This window comes from Lissotriton vulgaris, chromosome 4_1 (assembly GCF_964263255.1).
Source record: "Lissotriton vulgaris chromosome 4_1, aLisVul1.2, whole genome shotgun sequence".
Classification (NCBI taxonomy): domain Eukaryota; kingdom Metazoa; phylum Chordata; class Amphibia; order Caudata; family Salamandridae; genus Lissotriton; species Lissotriton vulgaris.
In genome coordinates, this window is record NC_141691.1 from 583,697,298 (window position 1) to 583,714,938 (window position 17,641).

Here is a 17,641-nt window from a genome sequence, read left to right on the forward strand (position 1 = left end):
TGCTGTTACAGGTAAGTAACGCATTTCTTATCCAGTATTAGGGGTGTCTTTCATAGATTCACATGCCTGAATCAGAGTAGCTAGCAATCATAGTAGCACATTCGTAAAGTAAAGTTGCTCTGCCGTCATCTTAGATAATGCATATAAATTATACAACAATGAGACAGCATAGAGAGAATAACATCAGAGCAAGAATGTGCATACCTGGAAGGCGGGATGTAGGAAGGCTCACCTTACTGAAAGAGATGGCGAAGCACCGCCTGGCCCACTGCCGCATCCTTCTGGAGTTCGATATCCAGGCAGTAGTGTCTGGCAAAAGTATGCGGTGACTTCCAGGTCGCCGCTCTGCAGATGTCCAGGATTGACACTCCTGCAAACAGCGCTGCTGACGTGGACATCGCCCTGGTGGAATGAGCAGTAACATGCTCATTCAGAGGCCGGCCGGCCTTGTCGTGGCAGAATGAAATCGCAGAGGAGATCCATCTGGATATGCTTTGCTTCGTGAGAGGCAGGCCCATTCGTGGTCTGCTGTATGCCACGAACAGCTGTGAAGACTTCCTGAGAGCCTTAGTCTTGTCCAGGTAGAACTTTATGCACCTCATAAGGTCCAAAGAATGCAGCGACCTTTCCGCTGCCGTAGAAGGGTTGGCAAAGAAGGACTTAAGGACTATTGGTTCATTGAGATGAAAGTCCGAAGGTACTTTTGGAATGAATTTAGGGCTTGGTCGTAGTACCACCCTGTCCTGTCTGAATTGCATGTATGGCTCCTGAATGGATAAAGCCTGCAGTTCGCTAACCCTTCTGGCAGATGTTAGAGCAAGCAAGAGTGCTGTTTTCCACAAGATATGTTTAAGAGATGCACGATGAATGGGCTCAAACGGGTGACGCATGAGTTGGTTGAGTACCAGATTAAGCTGCCATGTAGGAGGTACTTTCCGAGGCCTCGGAAAGGATCTGTAGAGCCCCTTTAGGAATTGCTTGACCAGTCGGCTGGACCACAGAGAAGGCCCTGTGACAGTTCTGGTGAACCTCGAGATAGCCGCCAGGTGAACCTTGATGGACGCATGCGCTAGTCCTGACTGAGCCAAATGCAGGAGGTATGGTAATACCTGTTCAGGGGTGATGGCGAGGGGCCGCAGGCCCTGGTCCGAACACCACATGCAGAACCTCTTCCATTTGAGAGTGTAGGTCTTGTTCGTACTGTCTGCCCTTGCTTTGGCTAATACATCCTTGCAGTCTTGTGGGATATTCAGGGCACCGAACTCTCTGTGCTCAGGAGCCAGGCTGATAATTTGAGCGATTGGAGGTTCGGGTGTTGCACTTGTCCGTTGGACATCGTCAAGAGGGTCGGGTGTTGTTTCAGGCGGATCGGTGATCTGATGGAGAGTCGAAGCAGATCCGAGAACCAGTGTTGCCTCGGCCAGAACGGGGCAATTAGGATCAGGGTGCAGGGCTCCACCTTCATCTTCCTGAGGAGCCGTGGGATCATCGGGAATGGAGGAAATGCGTACGCAAAGGCGCTGGACCACCCTATGGAAAATGCATTTCCTAGTGATCCTTGTTGGGGATGCCAACTTGCGTAGCTTGGGCATTTGGCGTTCCTCTTGGTGGCAAACAGGTCGATGTTCGGGACTCCCCATAGAGAGAAGATGTGAGTCAGAGCACTGTCGGATAGTTCCCACTCGTGGGAGAGGGATTTTTGCCTGCTTAGGGCGTCTGCGATGGTGTTGTCCTTTCCCGGGACATATTCCGCTTTGAGCGGGATACCGTGCATCACTAGCCAGTTCCAGATCTTCTGCGATACGCGTGAGAGAGAAAGCGAACGCGTTCCCCCTTGTTTGTTTAGGTAGTGCATCGTCGTGGTGTTGTCTGTCCTGACGAGCACCGGGGAGTTCTGGATACGTGGCAAGAAGGCCTGGAGGGCCAGATACACGGCTCTTAGCAACAAAAGGTTTATGTGGAGTGATTTCTCCTGAGTGTCCCACTTGCCGCTGATCTGAAGGTCCTGGAGAACAGCGCCCCATCCCTCTAGGGAGGCGTCGGTGGTTATCACTAGAGGTGACGCTGGAAGGAGAAACGGTAAGCCGACAGTTAGATTCCGGCGCCGCTTCCACCATTGCAGACCTTTGGACATTTTTGGTGTGATCCGAATACTGTCGTCGAAGGAGCCAGTACTTTGAGTCCATTGGCTTGTGAGTGCCTCCTGCAAGGGCCGCATTCTGAGTCTGCAGTGCGGGATGAGGAGTATGCAGGAAGACATCATCCCTAGGAGGGAGGTGTAAGTCCGAACTTTTAGGTGCGTCTTTGCCGCCACAGCCGTGGACAGGGATAAGATCTTGTTCGTCCTCTCCTTCGAGGGGAAGGCTCTTGTGGACTCCGTGTCTAAGATGGCCCCTAGGAAGGTGATTTTCGTTGCGGGGACCATGCAGGATTTTTTGAGATTGAGCGTCAATCCCAGTCGCTGAAAGAGATTGGTGCAGGCGTTGGAGGATGTGACTGCGTCTGCAGGCGAGGGTGCTTTCACCAGCCAGTCGTCTAGGTAGGGGAAGACTTGGTGGCCCAGTTGACGCAGGAAGGCTGCCACTGGCGCAAGGCACTTCGTGAAGATACGTGGCGCTGACTTGAGGCCGAAAGGCAGGACCTTGAACTGATAGTGACGGCCCGCCACCTCGAATCTTAGGAATTTCCGGTGACTTCTGAGGATGGGGATGTGGTAGTAGGCATCCTGGAGATCTAAGGATGTCATGAAATCTCCTCTTTCTAGAATGCCCAGAATTTCTTGAATTGTCACCATCCTGAACGATTGGCTCCGTAGGAAGGTGTTGAGCGCCCGGAGATCCAGGATGGGCCTCCACTTGTTCTCTTTTTGCTGTACCAGAAAGAAATGGGAGTAAAATCCCTTCCCCTTTGAGGATGCCGGCACTCTTTCAATTGCCCCTTTCTGTAGCATTGTCGAAAGTTCCTTTAGAAGCTGGCGCGGGTGTTTGTGCGTCCGCCTGCGTGGGGGGGTATTGGGAGGGATGGAGGTGAATTCGAGAGAATGGCCAAATCGAATAATTTGAAGAACCCACCGGTCCGTGGTGAGGTATTGCCAATTGGTGAGGAAATGGGTCAGCTTTCCTCCAATTTGAAAGGATGAAGAGGGTGGTTGGACTGGCTGGAGTAATCGATCACTGGCGGCCGCCAGCGCCCCTCTTGGTATTTTTACCTCTGTAGCTAGATCTTCCAAATGAAGATTGGCGGCCTTGTTGCTGTTTGTTTTGGTATTGGCCTTTGTGATTGTATGAAAACGAGGACCTGTTCTGATAGGAGCCTCGATAGGAGGACTGACCTCTTGCTCTGTTGCCCCGAAAGGACTGGTTTCTGGACTGCAGAGTACCCAGTGCCCTTGCAGTGTCCGTGTCCTTTTTAATGGCCTGCAGTGCCTCGTCGATTTTTTCTCCAAAAAGGTGATGTCCGTCGAAGGGCATGTCCAGCACCTTCGATTGTACTTCCTGGCAGAATGATGTCGCTCTCAGCCATCCTTGGCGTCGCAGGACAGCAGCCCCCGCCAGTTGACGGAAGCCTGTCATGGCTGCGTCGATAGCACAGTCAATCAGTTCCGCTGCTGAAGATTGACCTTCCATTAGTAGCGCCTTCACCTCACCCTGGACTGCGTCAGGCAGTTCCTGTACGTAAGGGGCGATGTCCTCCCAGAGCTGGCGATTGTAACGCCCCAACAAGGCAATGGAGTTTGCCACCTTGATGGTCATGGCCGATGTGGATGAGAAACGTTTCCCAATCGTGTCAAGTTTCCTGCCCTCCTTGTCCGGGGGGGCGGACAGTGGTGAGGAAGGGTTGCGGGAGTGTTTCTGGGCTGCCTGTGTTACCACTGAGTCTGGTTTGGGGTGACCATTGAGGCAAGCCACTGCCGTAAGTGGTGCTCTGTATTTCTTGTCTAGGCGTGGAACAACCGCCGGTACAGAAGCAGGTGTTAGCATTAATTTCTTTCCTTGTTCCCACAGAAATTCAATAATTGGAATAGTTTTTGCGGATTTGTGAGTCTGCTCCTTAAAATCCAGCAAGAAACAGTCTGTTTCTGTCGATTCCACCACCATATGGAATCTTTTCGCTGCTCTCTCCACAAGCTTGTGGAAGCCGGCAATGTCCACAGGCGGGGAGTCCGCATGACGTGGTTGTGGTGAAGCTGGGGATGACGCCACATATTCATCTTCTTCATCGTGGTCTGAGTGATCCTGGTCCGAGTGGTCAGAGTGTACCTCCTGGACCTCCCCGTCCTCTAGTTCCTCCTCCTCCTCATCATCGTCCGAAGAGACCACCACCTGAGGCTGGACGTCATGGTGGGTTTGAGGGTGATGCTGAGTTTGTATCGGGGCGGACACCGGAGCTTGGATGGTAGGTGTCTGATCCCCCTCGTCCTGAGGCGCCTGAACGTTAGGCGTATGACCACCTCTGTTTGACTCTGGAAAGCGTTGCTTGTAATCCTGTACAAGGAACCTTAAGTCATCAACAAGGGTTGCAGGCAAGCATATCATGGGGGTGACTTCCGTGCGGACACTAGTATGGATAGAGTGCTCCTGATAGGTGAAGTCGTCCTGCTCCTCGTCAGTGCTTTGGCATTTAATGTGCAGGTCCGAGACCGAAGTTGCGGGATCCAGGTGGTCATCCTCTTCGGATTCTTCGCTTTGGAAGATTTCTTGAGGTGGTTGCTTCTCCACTTTGCTTGGAGACGTCGTTTCTGGGGTAATTTGTGGTTTGGTAGGCTTTGTAGACTGCACAACAGAGCCTGTCGTCGTCGAGGGAACCGTCGACGGCGGTAGCATGAGGGTCGATACTTCGACTAGTTTCGATTGTTTCCATGACTCCGGCATCGTCCCCTTCGACGACGAGCCCTCCGTCGACGATGTCGTCGTCGAGTCCCTTGTCGACGGAGTCTTCGTCGACGGTGTCGTCGTCGAGTCCCTGGTCGACGGAGTCTTCGTCGACGGGGCCGTCGTTGACGACGAGCCCCTCGTCGACGGAGTCGTCCACGGAGTCGTCGACGAGGTCCTCGTCGACGGTGGAGTAGATGATGGGTTCTTGGTCGTCGACGACTGCGAAGTCGTCGTCGACGTCTTCGTCGACGGTGCTTTCGTAGACGCCGTCCTAGTCGTCGATTCTCTCGTCGACACCTTGGTCGTCGACGGTGGGATGTTGGATAACTGCTTCGACGACGATGGGTTCGTCGACGATTGCGTCGTCGACGGTGTAGTCTTCGTCGTCGACAAGGTCTTTGTCGTCGATGACGATTTTAGGCTAATAATTGAAGAAACAGGTCTACCTGAAGGTGATGAGGACGTAGTCATCGTCGTCGACGCTGAAGGCGACGAAGCTGATGTGGTAGACACTGTGGTCGTGACGGAGGTAGTCATCTGGGCTTGTCTAAAGGACGGAGCAGGTTTCTTAAAGGTTTTATCCTCCTTAGCAGACACTGAAGATGTCGCAGATCTTGCCTCTGAAGACTTTTTGTGAGTCTTCGCAGGAGGAGTGTCTGAGGGGCCCGGGGAAGATACCCTAGGCCTCTTTTGAGAGACTGCTGATGCCCTGGAAGCACTACTCACGGAGGAGTCCAGGTGGTCTCTGTCCTTAAGCCTGTCCAGCCATATAAGAAGGCGACCTTCCCTGTCTCTCACAGTCTTTTTAGGAAAAGACCTACAGATCTTGCATTTGTCTGAGACATGGTCCGGGTAAAGGCAATACAAGCACAGGTCGTGCTGATCATCCACGTGAATTATTTTCTTGCTACAGGAAGAGCATACCCTGAACAGGGCTTTCTTCTTCGAGTCAGACATGGAAAAAGCAGTTGAAAGAACACACTTACTGCCAAGACAGTGTAGTGAAGTCTTCTTTGAAGAGTTGAGGGTTTAGAGAACACTTTCAAGAAAGTTTGATGAATTTTGAAGAATCCTGAGGAGAGCTCAGGCTGGAGGCTCCCTAGCACAACGTGCGGTAGAAAATCTGAGGGACTGAGGCTCCTCCCAAGAAGGTTCTAGAGGGAGGTCGGATCTGATTGGCTGACTGTGAGAGTTTGGTCCTTTTTACATAAGGACAAGGAAAGGCTACTAAGGGGAGACCCTTAGACCCTTTTTCTCTATGTATGTCTATGGACATTACTTTTTTATTTACCGGAGGCTCCCGTCTCGACGACGGGGAATGATTCAGGCATGTGAATCTATGAAAGACACCCCTAATACTGGATAATTGTTCCATATACAAATTTGCATAGACAGGAGCTGCCGAATTTCCCATGGCAGTTCCGGTTTGTTGTAAGTAGTATTGGTCTTTCCATTTGAAGTAGCTATGGAAGAGGGTGAAATGTAATAATTCCATCAGAAAAACTTTGAAGTTTAAATCAAGTTCTATGTTTAATAGTGCATGCTCAATAGCTTCAATTCCATCTTGATGTGGTATGGATGTATATAAGGATTTAACATCCATGCTGCATAATAGTATCTGTTCATCCTTTGTTATTTCCACTGTTTATAGTTTCTCCAGAAAGTGGGTCGTATCCTTCACAAATGTCTTCATCCTCATCACGCTGGGTTGTAAATGTTTGTCCAGGACCCTGAATCAACCCCGTGGGAAGATGGAAGGTTGGAAAGTCACCCCACCCTTGGATATCCCAAGAAACAGGATACCTACACCAGGGAAGCAGGGTGCATAGGTGTGAATGGATGTCGGAAACCACCGTAGACCACAATGGAAGACTGCAATGAAGAAGGTGAAAGAGTCTGTGACATCCAAGGTTGAATTCTTGAAGAGGAATACCTGCATTCAGAGGGGACAGAGTATATGCCACTCAAGAGTGGCCAGAAGGCACGGAAAACCAATGCCCACCGATGAACGAAGATGCAGGAGAGTGGACAGTGACCTTGTCGCTGCAGCTGGGAGGACCAGGAGACGCTGTGGAAGACCAGGAGCCGTTCATCAGCTGTCCCACATTGTAAGTCGGGAGCCAGGAGGTTGGTGTCTGGTGGGAGCACCAAGCAGCCTTGGTAGCAGCAACACACAAGGAAAACGAAGGAGGTGCTGTGTCTGGACCAGCAAGGTCCAAGGAACTCAACAAGCACAGGAGAGTTAGAGATGGCCCCAAGCAAGCAGGGTAGCCCACTGGAGCCAAAGAAGACCCTCAACAGGACCCACAGGCCGAAGGCACAGGAGTCGAAAGAGGACCTCGAGCAGCTCACCAAGAATGCAAGGCCACGATGCAGAGGATGCGGTGAGGATGAAGATCTTGGTAACAGGAGATGCTGGAGGCTAGAGCTTCTTGGAGCCCGAAGATCTCTGGAGAAGAGAGTCAACAAGTCTTGGCAACGGTAAGCTGACACGGTGCACAGGGGTACTGCTCCAGGGGTTCCGACGAGGGATACTGGCCTCAAACTTGTTGAGAAGACAGTGCAGGCCTAGAGGGAGTTGCAGAACCACCATCTGTGTTGCTGAGCCTCTTGCAGTCCGTAGGGTGTCAGGAGCAGCAGACCGGTCAGCTTAGTTGCGGTACCTGCAGATGCAGGGAAGTGACTCCTTCACTCCAAGGGAGATTTCTTTGGGTGTCTGATGCCCACAGGCCTGGAGAAGAACCTGGATGGAGCACAGGCCCAGAAGACGCTGAAGACTGGCAGGATGACGCAACAAGAAGCAGCAGGAGTCTTCCAGATGCAATCTCGGTTCCCAATGCATAATCCAACGTGCCCAGACGGTTGAAGATGAAGTGGTTTCAGATCTGAATCTTGACCCATGACAAATCTGAATAACCACCGACAGGTAATCCCCTAAGTATCCAAAGGAAAGGGTTGGGACGATTCAGGAGTACCTCCCAGAGGAGAGGCTGGACAGAGGCGAGGATACTCCATGTTCTTTGTCCAGTTTTGTGCCGGAGCGGGAGACAATGGCTCCCTGAACTGGTTCCAACTGGAGTATGGCCTAACGGCTAGGGCGCTCGACCTCGGAAACTGGGTTCGAGTCTCTGTAATGACGCTAAAACCTCCTGTGATTCTGGGCAAATCACTTAATCTCCCCGTGCCTAACAAAAATGAATGTGTGTCCTCATGTAACGTAACTGGTGCTATGTAAAGCGCTCTGATACCCGATTCAGATTTGGGTCTAGTTCCTGTGACATAAAACTCTGCTAAAATAAAAAGAGGGCACCAAATGTGCCATTCAAGGCAGTCTGGTAGCGCTGGCAAGTGCCCTCACCCCAGCCCAATACATCAAGTCCTCTCTGTGAGGGGTCCCCACCTCCCCATGACAGGAAACCTATTGGTGTACCTTCCCCTACTCAGGGTAGAATCGTGTCTGTGGTCGGCAGCAGCACTAGCTTGCTATTAGAACCTGAAAGGCGGTACCGGAAATACAGGGGGGGATCCAGTACATGGTATACTACATCTAACAGTGGAATCAGTGTTGGGGTAGGATTCCAACATGTTTGATACCAAACATGACTGATTTCGGTGCAGCCAATATATAGTTAGACATCTCGTAATTGACTTGATGTCCACTACATGTATAAAATGGCTGACCGCACTTACAAAGCCGGGAGAATCGACTCCTAGGTTTGTAGGGCGAGTCCTGCTCATGCAGGGCCCCATCACGCTTATAACCAAGCACCCTGCCTGCAGGACTGAAATGCCTACCTTAGGGGTGACATAAGTTTTAAGTGTAGTGACCTCAGATACAGGCATGTAGTCACAGTTTGAGGGGCCTGTCATGGGTGGCTTGATACATGCTGCAGCCCATGGGAGACACCTGGTTTAGCTATGCCCCAGGGTACCTTAGTACCACATACTAGTAGCGGATTAGGAAGGTACATAGTACTTACCATGGCCCAATTTAGGGAGAGAGCACAGTGACTGGGGAGCTGATTAGTAGGATCCAAGTCAGACTAATCAGAAAGACAGAATGACACCAGCAAAAAGTGGGGGGTGACCATGAAAGCAGATCATACTTTCTTACACAAGTGTTTCCTAAATGGTTTAAGCTTTGATGTTCCAGTTAAGGAACTTTGTATTCTTCATGCAATGAACATCGATCAGAATTTCTATATGGTATAAGAATCAAAGCACTTACCATTCAACTATGTATGGATACTTCTCTGCAATGGTAAGGCTGGGGTCAATTTCAATGGCATAATAGGTGTCTCTGAGTTTATATAACTAGAAAGGAAGGAAAGGATAAAATGAAACACAACAGAAAAAAAATCACTTAGTGGCTGCAGCTCTTACTGGTCACTGTGTTGTTTATCACAATCTATACAAATATTTTCATAATCTAGAAGAGTGTGCACACAGCTTACCATGAATCCAACTGTAGAACCATTTTGACAATAGATTCAACTACATCAACGTCCCTGCTACTCCCATTTTGTCATAGGTCCAGTGGCAATTCAATTGCAAACCACCTGTACCTTTTGCCTAACTTTTTCCACGAATGTTACCATTATCACGTTAAGATTCATGCAGTCTGTTATTTGATTTGATGAACCCAACATTATATAGCTTTGTGGGATCATGTCTGGATGAGTGTGATTCTATATAAACTGGCTACAGAATATCTTAAGCTGATTAAAAAGGAGACAGCTCAGCAGTAGATTGGTGACCAGTTTAAGAAAACATGTCCCCAATAACCTGAAGGCAAACCAGGAGTATACTACTCATATTTGCATCAGAGAACGGTTTCAGATTGCATGTATCCACCATCCTTCCACATAATGCAGCAGTTCTAAACACCTGAAAAGATATTTTTACAAATATCTAATTAGAAACACATGGCCCCATAAACACAAGAGATCCCCATGCTCCGGCTGCAGCGCGGTCCTCTTTCACTTTCGGGACCGCGCTTGTTCTCTTTCGCCACGACTTATTTGCATTCCTTCCTACCATTAGTTCTCACTTTTAATGGACAGAGTCCAGAGAATGTTACAACGCCTCGTCAGGGGTAGTAAGCACTGTATATATATAAATGGTATCACATTCCGCACGTTTGAGATTCCCCCGAACCTGATCAATATCTGACGTCGTGGCTGTGCAGCCGAACGCTGTGCCGGGGGTTAAGTGGCTTCAGTACGGATCCATAGGTGACAGGTGAGGAGACGGTGCTGGGGTCCGGCGCAAGCAACCGTGGCGGAGCCATGAAAAGCCTGAGGTGACCATTGCAAAGTATCAAAAAGAGGAAACACAGGAACTCTAATAGGGAATGGGAGTACAGAAACGAGAAGGTTCTAATATTATGCCACTGCTAGAAAGCTAGAAACCAAGGGGAACCTTGTGTGACTGACGCCGGTAAAAGAGCCAAAAACACGTCAGCGCAGCTGCTGTCAGAGTCCAAGCCTGTTGCAAACGACCGACCCTCTCTATAGCAAAAGAAGCCTACATAACGAAAGGAATGCTGTTGTAGCGTTCAAGATTCTCTTTCCATTTGTGTGGTTTTTGGAGAGGATCTGTTTAATTAGTTAATAATATCTCCAAGTCCTTACTGTTTTACTATTTAATGCCAATTTCCACTCTCAAATTTGTATTTGATGAGTTCTTCCGTTTTCCGTGATTTCATATTCCATGTTTATATTGCTCATTTGTTCCCTTACGTTCTGGTACTCGTAGTGTTCTTAATTGCGGCAAAACTAAATCCACGAATACCACAATGAAAACTAAAACAAGGCCTTCATTAGCTACTCACTCATACAATTACGAAGCCTTAAATTTGTGTTAGCGGCTGTCGGTTGCCACTACCGGATCTATATTTAATATTTACCTAAATACTAATAAAGTTTTTTTGAACAAAATGTTGCACAATAACTCCCGAGCCGGAAGTGACATTGACATTAAAATTGCTTGGATGCAGCGTTCTAATACTGAGCTCCGGCTACATTGGTGTTTTCTCAGCTGCCGGAGTTCTAAACCTGCCCTCTTCGTGACTGTTCTTGCTGCCACCTTTGGGTCCTTCTGGCATGCATTTTCAACTGAACTCTAAGCGCTTGAAGTGCCATTCCTAGCAGGAGAAGTGCTGAGGAAGGTGAGATGGAAAGACGGACAGAGAGATAACGGGAGGACGAAATGTTCAACTCCACACTAGAAGAAGTGTGGGGTTGAGTGGCAGTGAGGCTGAGGGGTCTGAAATAGCGTCGGACAAGAAGTGGTGGATATTTCTGGGAAAAGGGGGAGAGTTGGTTTGTCATGAGTGATCCGTGAAAGTCTGTTCGGAATCGAGGAGGTGCGGAAGGGGAGATTGGCAGAGCGAGTTTGAGAGAGAATCCTATGCTGATCAGGGAACAGTGTAATGGTCTCTCTCGTCATACACAAAGCCTGTGACAGACCTTGCTTTTGAATTATGAGTCATTACTCCTTCCTCAAGCATACATTTCACATGTCAGCAGTTCAGGAGAAAAGGCTTTGAAAAAGCAGATTTTTTTTTCCACGTGCTCACTCCAATGGAATTCACAGGGGCCAAGGAGCACATAACACTATGGCACATTATATAGTAACAGTTTGTTATTATTTTGTATCTCCTCAATAACTCTAGTTACTCGTTGTATGTGCCATTGGCTGCCCCGTTTATGCTTTACGGTTATCATATAGCAGACAGTGTGGGGAAAAAACAAGCAAATGTGGTGCCGTGCAATTAAGTGATTTTCTTTAGAAACTCCCCCCACCCCCTCCAATCAACATGGTAGTTTTAACAATGACAGTTTTCTTGTGTTGAATTTGTCAAAAAACAACAAAGTATATGACATTTCCATGCTACATGCTTTCTAGTAAATTCACAAAAACCAGAGCACGTCGAGCGACCCGTCGAGCTTTGAACTAAAACGAATGATAAATTAAGGTGGCCACCTAACCTTGCACCCCTTCCGCGACATAGTTTAAGTATTATCAATGGGATGATATTTTCTTTCTGTTAGCTGGAGGAGCTTTATTCGAACAATCGATGATTATGCAGGTAAACGGATTCCAGGTTTGTTCTGAAGTGTAAAGAGGGGCGAGGGGGGGGTGGTGCGGGGGGGGGGGGGGGGGGGGGTTGGGTTTGCAGGCAGTCATTGTCCTTTCAGATTACCCACAATCAAAATCCTGATTTGGCCAGTATTAATTGTACAGATAAACTGTTTACACAGCCAATGCCTCAGAATCAGATTAGACTGAAAACACGTATTGCACTTTTTTGTTGCTTTGGAGGATTAACTGACATATTACAGCTTTTTGTTTCAGAATGATTGCCAGACAGCTCACCTGGCAAAAAACTCTAACAGTAGTAATAAATATAAAATAATAAACTACATTTTCCAAGCAGCAATTAGTAAACAAGCATTAAAAGTGCAATGGGTCTCGCATCTCATTAAATTAAAGCCATTTGCTTTGCTATACAATACCATTAGCAAAGCAAATGACTTTAACTTAATCAAAGGCGAGAGCTACTGCATTTTCAATGCTTGTTTTCTTAGGTAACTAGCGCGTCATGTTGGACGTGTGAGTGTTTTCCAGCAGACTCCGGCCTGCTCTTCTCCACGGCAGAGCCGCCAGCATCTTGCTTGCTATAGCGTTTCAGATCCGACTTACTCCAAACGGGCCGTCGCACCGCCAGTGTGCACGGAGACACTTTCTGTCTCGCAAGGCCTGGTCCTACGCGCTCCCGTTTCCTGTGGTTCAACCGGCAGAGTGAGGTTGATGTTCAGTGCCACTATAGGTGCTGTTCTCGCAGAGATGCTCGCGCTCCAGATGACATGAGCTGTCTGTCAGAGCGCGAGCATGGACATCGTTCTCACAACGCTTTGATCAATTTCTTCTAAATGCTTCAATTATTAGCTTGGTAGAACCACAGTGTAAGCGTGTTCTTTCTGAACATGCGCAATACGCTGGGAATAGTAAGCACGCAGTGTCAGGATTTGTTTACTCTACGCGAGTCTTTGTTGGAGGTCAAAACCCAGCACTAACACCACTTTAAAAAACAAGCATTTACAATGTAATGGTTTTGCCTTTGTTAAAGTTAGAGCTATTGGCATTGCTCTTGACATTATTTTTATTTATGGTTTTTTTCAACATAAATAAATGGCATTGTCATTTACAATGCCACTAGCTTTATCTCTCGCAAATGACACACAAACACACACAGAGCCCCCCCCCCCACACACACCCACACACAGCCCCCCCCCACACACACAGCCACACAGAGCACCCCACACACACAGCCACACAGAGCCCCCCACACACACAGCCACACAAAGCTCTCCACACACACACCCACACAGAGCCTTCCACAGACACCCACACAGCACAAGCAGGCAACAGGGGCACACGGAGGCACAAGAAGGCAACAGGGGCACACGGAGGCACAAGCAGGCAACAGGGGCACACGGAGGCACAAGCAGGCAACAGGGGCACGAAAACGGACGCACAAGCAGGCAACAGGGGCACACGGAGGCACAAGCAGGCAACAGGGGCACACGGAGGCACAAGCAGGCAACAGGGGCACACGGAGGCACAAGCAGGCAATAGGGGCACGAAAACTGAGGCACAAGCAGGCGACAGGGGCACGAAAACGGAGGCACAAGCAGGCAACAGGGGCACACGGAGGCACAAGCAGGCAACAGGGGCACAAGCAGGCAACAGGGGCACACGGAGGCACAAGCAGGCAACAGGGTCACGAAAACAAGCACAAGCAGGCAAAAGAGTCACAAGCAGGAATTGTAATTTAGACGGGGCTGAAGTGGAGAACGGTCCGTAGGGAAGTAGTGCGGCTGGTGCAGTGGTACCAGGCCGAAAGGTGAGAGGGGCTGTCTGCACCCCAGTTTGGACAGTTTCCACTACCTAACAGGGATTGGTGGTAGGGGGGCGTACTTCTTACTTGCTTTAGGACTGTTACTTCGGGGACGCAGTGCACGCTCTTGCCTGCTGCCTGCTGCCACCGGGACACGACAACAGGCAGGGAGAGGACAGGCTGGGAGAGGGCAGGGAGGGGGCAGGGAGGGGACAGGCTGGGAGAGGGCAGGTTGGGAGAGGGCAGGCTGGAAGTGGACAAGCTGGGAGAGGACAGGCTGGGAAAGGTCATGGAGGGACAGGCTGGGAGAGGGCAGGCTGGAAGAGGACAGGCTGGGAAAGGGCAGGGAGGGGACAGGCTGGGAGTGGGCAGGCTGGGAGTGGGCAGGCTGGGAGTGGGCATGCTGGGAGTGGGCATGCTGGGAGATTTGGATAAGAATAAAAGATTTGGTCAAGTTGGGGAGTTTTGCTTTGAAGCTAGTTTTTCTGGTTATAAATAGCTCTATTTCTCCAGTGGATTAATATGTCCTTCTCTGGTACTTTAGCATGAAATGAAAAATGCTTAGTGTTCAACTATTTATTGACCCAATTTGGAACATACAGCTAAATAAATGGAAATAGCACATGTTAAAACGTATTGTTGAGATCAGTTCCCTTCTGCAGTAGATATTTACCTGTATGTCTGATGTGATTTTTAAGATGTTTCAAAGCCTGGACAGGATGAGTGGGTTTCTTTTAGCTGGGACTTTTGTTACAGGAAGCTTGTCAGTATGCTGTATTCTCTGCATGCTTCAAGTAGGAGTGCTGGAGGTTCATGTTCTGAGGGTAAAGGAACTCAACAGCCAGCAAAGGGATTGTGTCATTCAAAACATCAAGGTGTGTAAAAGCCTACGTTAATTAAATCAATGTCCTCAGAACTGGACTATCGAGACAACAGCTGGTCTTACTTGTCTGACAGGTAGGACAGCTTGGTTGGGTGAAGAGGAGCAGTGGAGTAGCCGGTTGGACACAGAGCACTCCTTACTGTTTTTCAGGACATTTTTGATTTATGAAAGTATTTTTCAAGTCTGACTGGGGTCTAGAGGAAGAGAATTCCCGGGAAGTAACCCAGAATGTTTAAAAAAATCTTAGATCAATAGAATTTGTTCAACAAAACAAGCCTGCCCTGTTTAGAGTTCCACTTCTCCGCTCTTTCTCTAAAGTTATGTTAGCAGATGTTAGTTAAGACATTATAGCTGCAATATTGGAATCACGTACAGCAAGGAAAATGAAATGTGCAATTATGTGAAATAAAGAGATTATTTAGACATCAAATGGGTCTTTCAAACTCTGGCAATATAGCGAAGAAAAACTGATATTGATGTTTAGGAGCCGAAGCCAAAGTGTGTTCATATTTTTCATTTTTTCTGGTGGGAACTACAAGAATAGGCATGCAAAATGGGGTAATAATGCACACACAACAGACACAGAAATCGTTTGCTATTAATCACTCGGGTTTATATGGGACTTCAAAAACCTGTTTGCGGAGAGGGCAGTAAAGAAACCTGCCTTCAGGACAAATATATTGTTTGCATTGTAAGAACAAAGATTACTCGCTGATGTTGATGGTATGTTTATTGTAAAGCGTTCTACTACAACTGTTGGCTCAGGTACGCTCCACAAAATTCAAATAAATACCAAAGACATAAGCTAAATTCATGCATCAAAATAAGTAGATCGGATGGCAGGGCTTCACTGGTCATAGGGACACTGAGACCCTTGGCCCTGGTCTGCTGGGATAGCGGATTTCTTTAAGGGCTTGTTCAGCTAAGCTCTAGTCTAGTCCATCATCCCTAAAAGACCCCCTGATGGAGCAGCACGCAATTTTCTTATAGAGACAGACATGAATCATTGCTGGATAGTAAGAATGTTCCAGGGTACCTAGCTATTTGAATATTTAATGGATTCCTTTGAATCTACTCATAAAATATATGTTGTTCAGCAAATCTGTATAGGAAGTTGTGCTGAGCACTTAAGGTTCTGGTCCCATTTTTTTTAAAGAATAGATTAAAATAGATTACTGGGATAAGAGGTACTAAGAATAACTTCTGGAGAGAGTGGGACTCGGTGACCATGCTATCTCTTATTGCAATGTAGCTTGGTAGAAAAGTGTCTGCTTTTAGCTATAGTCCAGGTTGATGGGCACCGTAGTGAGAAGGTAGACCGGAAGAGTAAAACTTACTTATGCAAATGCATAAACAAGGACCAGTGGATAGCACAGATGCCATGGGTTCTAATACAGGCAAGGGAAGGAATCTTGTCCATGGTTTGGTAGTGAAATAAAGCCACAATTGCGGTTGAGGAGACCCATAGCGCCCGAAGTTCTGCAGAAAAACCTGCAGTTCAGATATTTTCCGCGGACATTTTTCGTCAGTAAAAGCCTGATGGAATATATCTGAGGAAAAGTGTACGGAATATGGGAATCCCTATAGAAACTTCTGCACAAACACCGATTCTTAATAATATTCCCCTTTCCGTAGGTGAAAACCCACGGTGCCCAAATACAGAACCTGTTACGTAAGTACAATTTTGTATGGTAATTACCGGTACGGCATTACCAACTCACTCGTCTGCACAACATGTTATGAGGGCCTACGTTTTCACACGAAACCTGTAACCTTACCGGCTCTGTGGGCCCTGAAACCCGGGAAGTTAGGGATGGCAAATTCTGGGCATTCCGCGGGCTGTGTGTATCCGTCCCTAATACACAACCCAACCTCCGTGCGGAGAAAGGAGCACGCTACCAGGAGAATGGGCGCAAAATATTTGCCAACCTTTTCTTTTCAATGGCAGAAGCGCCTCGTTAGGGGAAATTAGCGGCGCTGTCCACATATTCATTGCACATGCCTCCTCATTGCACATGCCTCCGAGCAGCGCAGTAACCTCTCATTAATTTGATTGCTGTGTACAATTAGTTTTATTTGGCCGTTGATTCCGCATTAGGGTTTCGCAGAGGGGCGGGGCCAAGGCCTCGCGGGACGGGGGGGGGGGGGGTCTTGCGGCAGAAAAAGAGAAATAAAACAGGTGAATTAGCATTGCCCCCAGGCAAACCCCGTCGACCCTCCACTGAGGGCATGCTGCAGGCGTGAATTTATTTCCTGACTGGAATTACCTCAGGCGGCCCTCGGCGGAGATTATTAACTTGGCCGAGGCTCCCCGCCACGATGGTTGCCTCCTAGCCCCCAGCGGTGCTGAGTAAACAGTTTTTTCTTTTCAATCTTGGCAAATGGGGGGTCCCGGGCCTGCTGTGTGTGTCCAATCCGTGGTGAATGAGAGGGGACTCCGTCAGGCATTTATGAAAGGAAAGCCCTTATTGTTTCGGTGACACAACCTGGCTAACAACCCTGTTTGAATATGACACGAGGTAAACGGAGGGGGGGGGCGTAAAGGCATGGAGAGCGGGAGGGGGGTCGGGAACGGCCACACACTGACAGCGGGAGGGGCAGGGGGGGCGGGAACAGACACACACGGACAAAGCAACAAACAAAAAAACAAAGCACTCACCTGGACATCTTCCGGCAGATCTCTTGCTTCCTGCTCTCCACTCCTCCTCCCGATGACGTGGCGGAGGCTCGGCCGGCTGGGCCAATCCCAGCGCGGCTCTGGCTGGAGGCGGACGGCTGCTTCCATCGGCTGGCCGGCCTGAGGAGAGGGAGGGAGACGGGCTGCCACGGAGCGGGAGGGAGGGGCTATCGAGCGACTTTTGTACAATCGTCCCGAGCAGGAAGGCAGGTGCCGGCAATGCCGGACCAGATTCAGGTGCGTTCCCGGCTTTCGGCTGACGTAGCGTGACGTCGCCAAAAGCCAAAAATTCTCAGGAACGC

The 17,641-nt window shown here is 48.8% G+C and overlaps 1 protein-coding gene across 5 annotated transcripts in view; it reads right to left on the bottom strand.

Moving 5' to 3' along the window:
- NT5C3A (5'-nucleotidase, cytosolic IIIA) overlaps positions 1-17,641 on the bottom strand; it is a 459,065-nt gene that overhangs the window by 109,901 nt on the left and 331,523 nt on the right. For all 5 annotated transcript variants that reach the window (XM_086964804.1, XM_086964808.1, XM_086964806.1 and 2 more), the window contains one exon: positions 9,103-9,188. In XM_086964804.1, the coding sequence (XP_086820930.1) occupies positions 9,103-9,188 (86 nt within the window). The remainder of the gene's footprint in view (positions 1-9,102; positions 9,189-17,641) is intronic.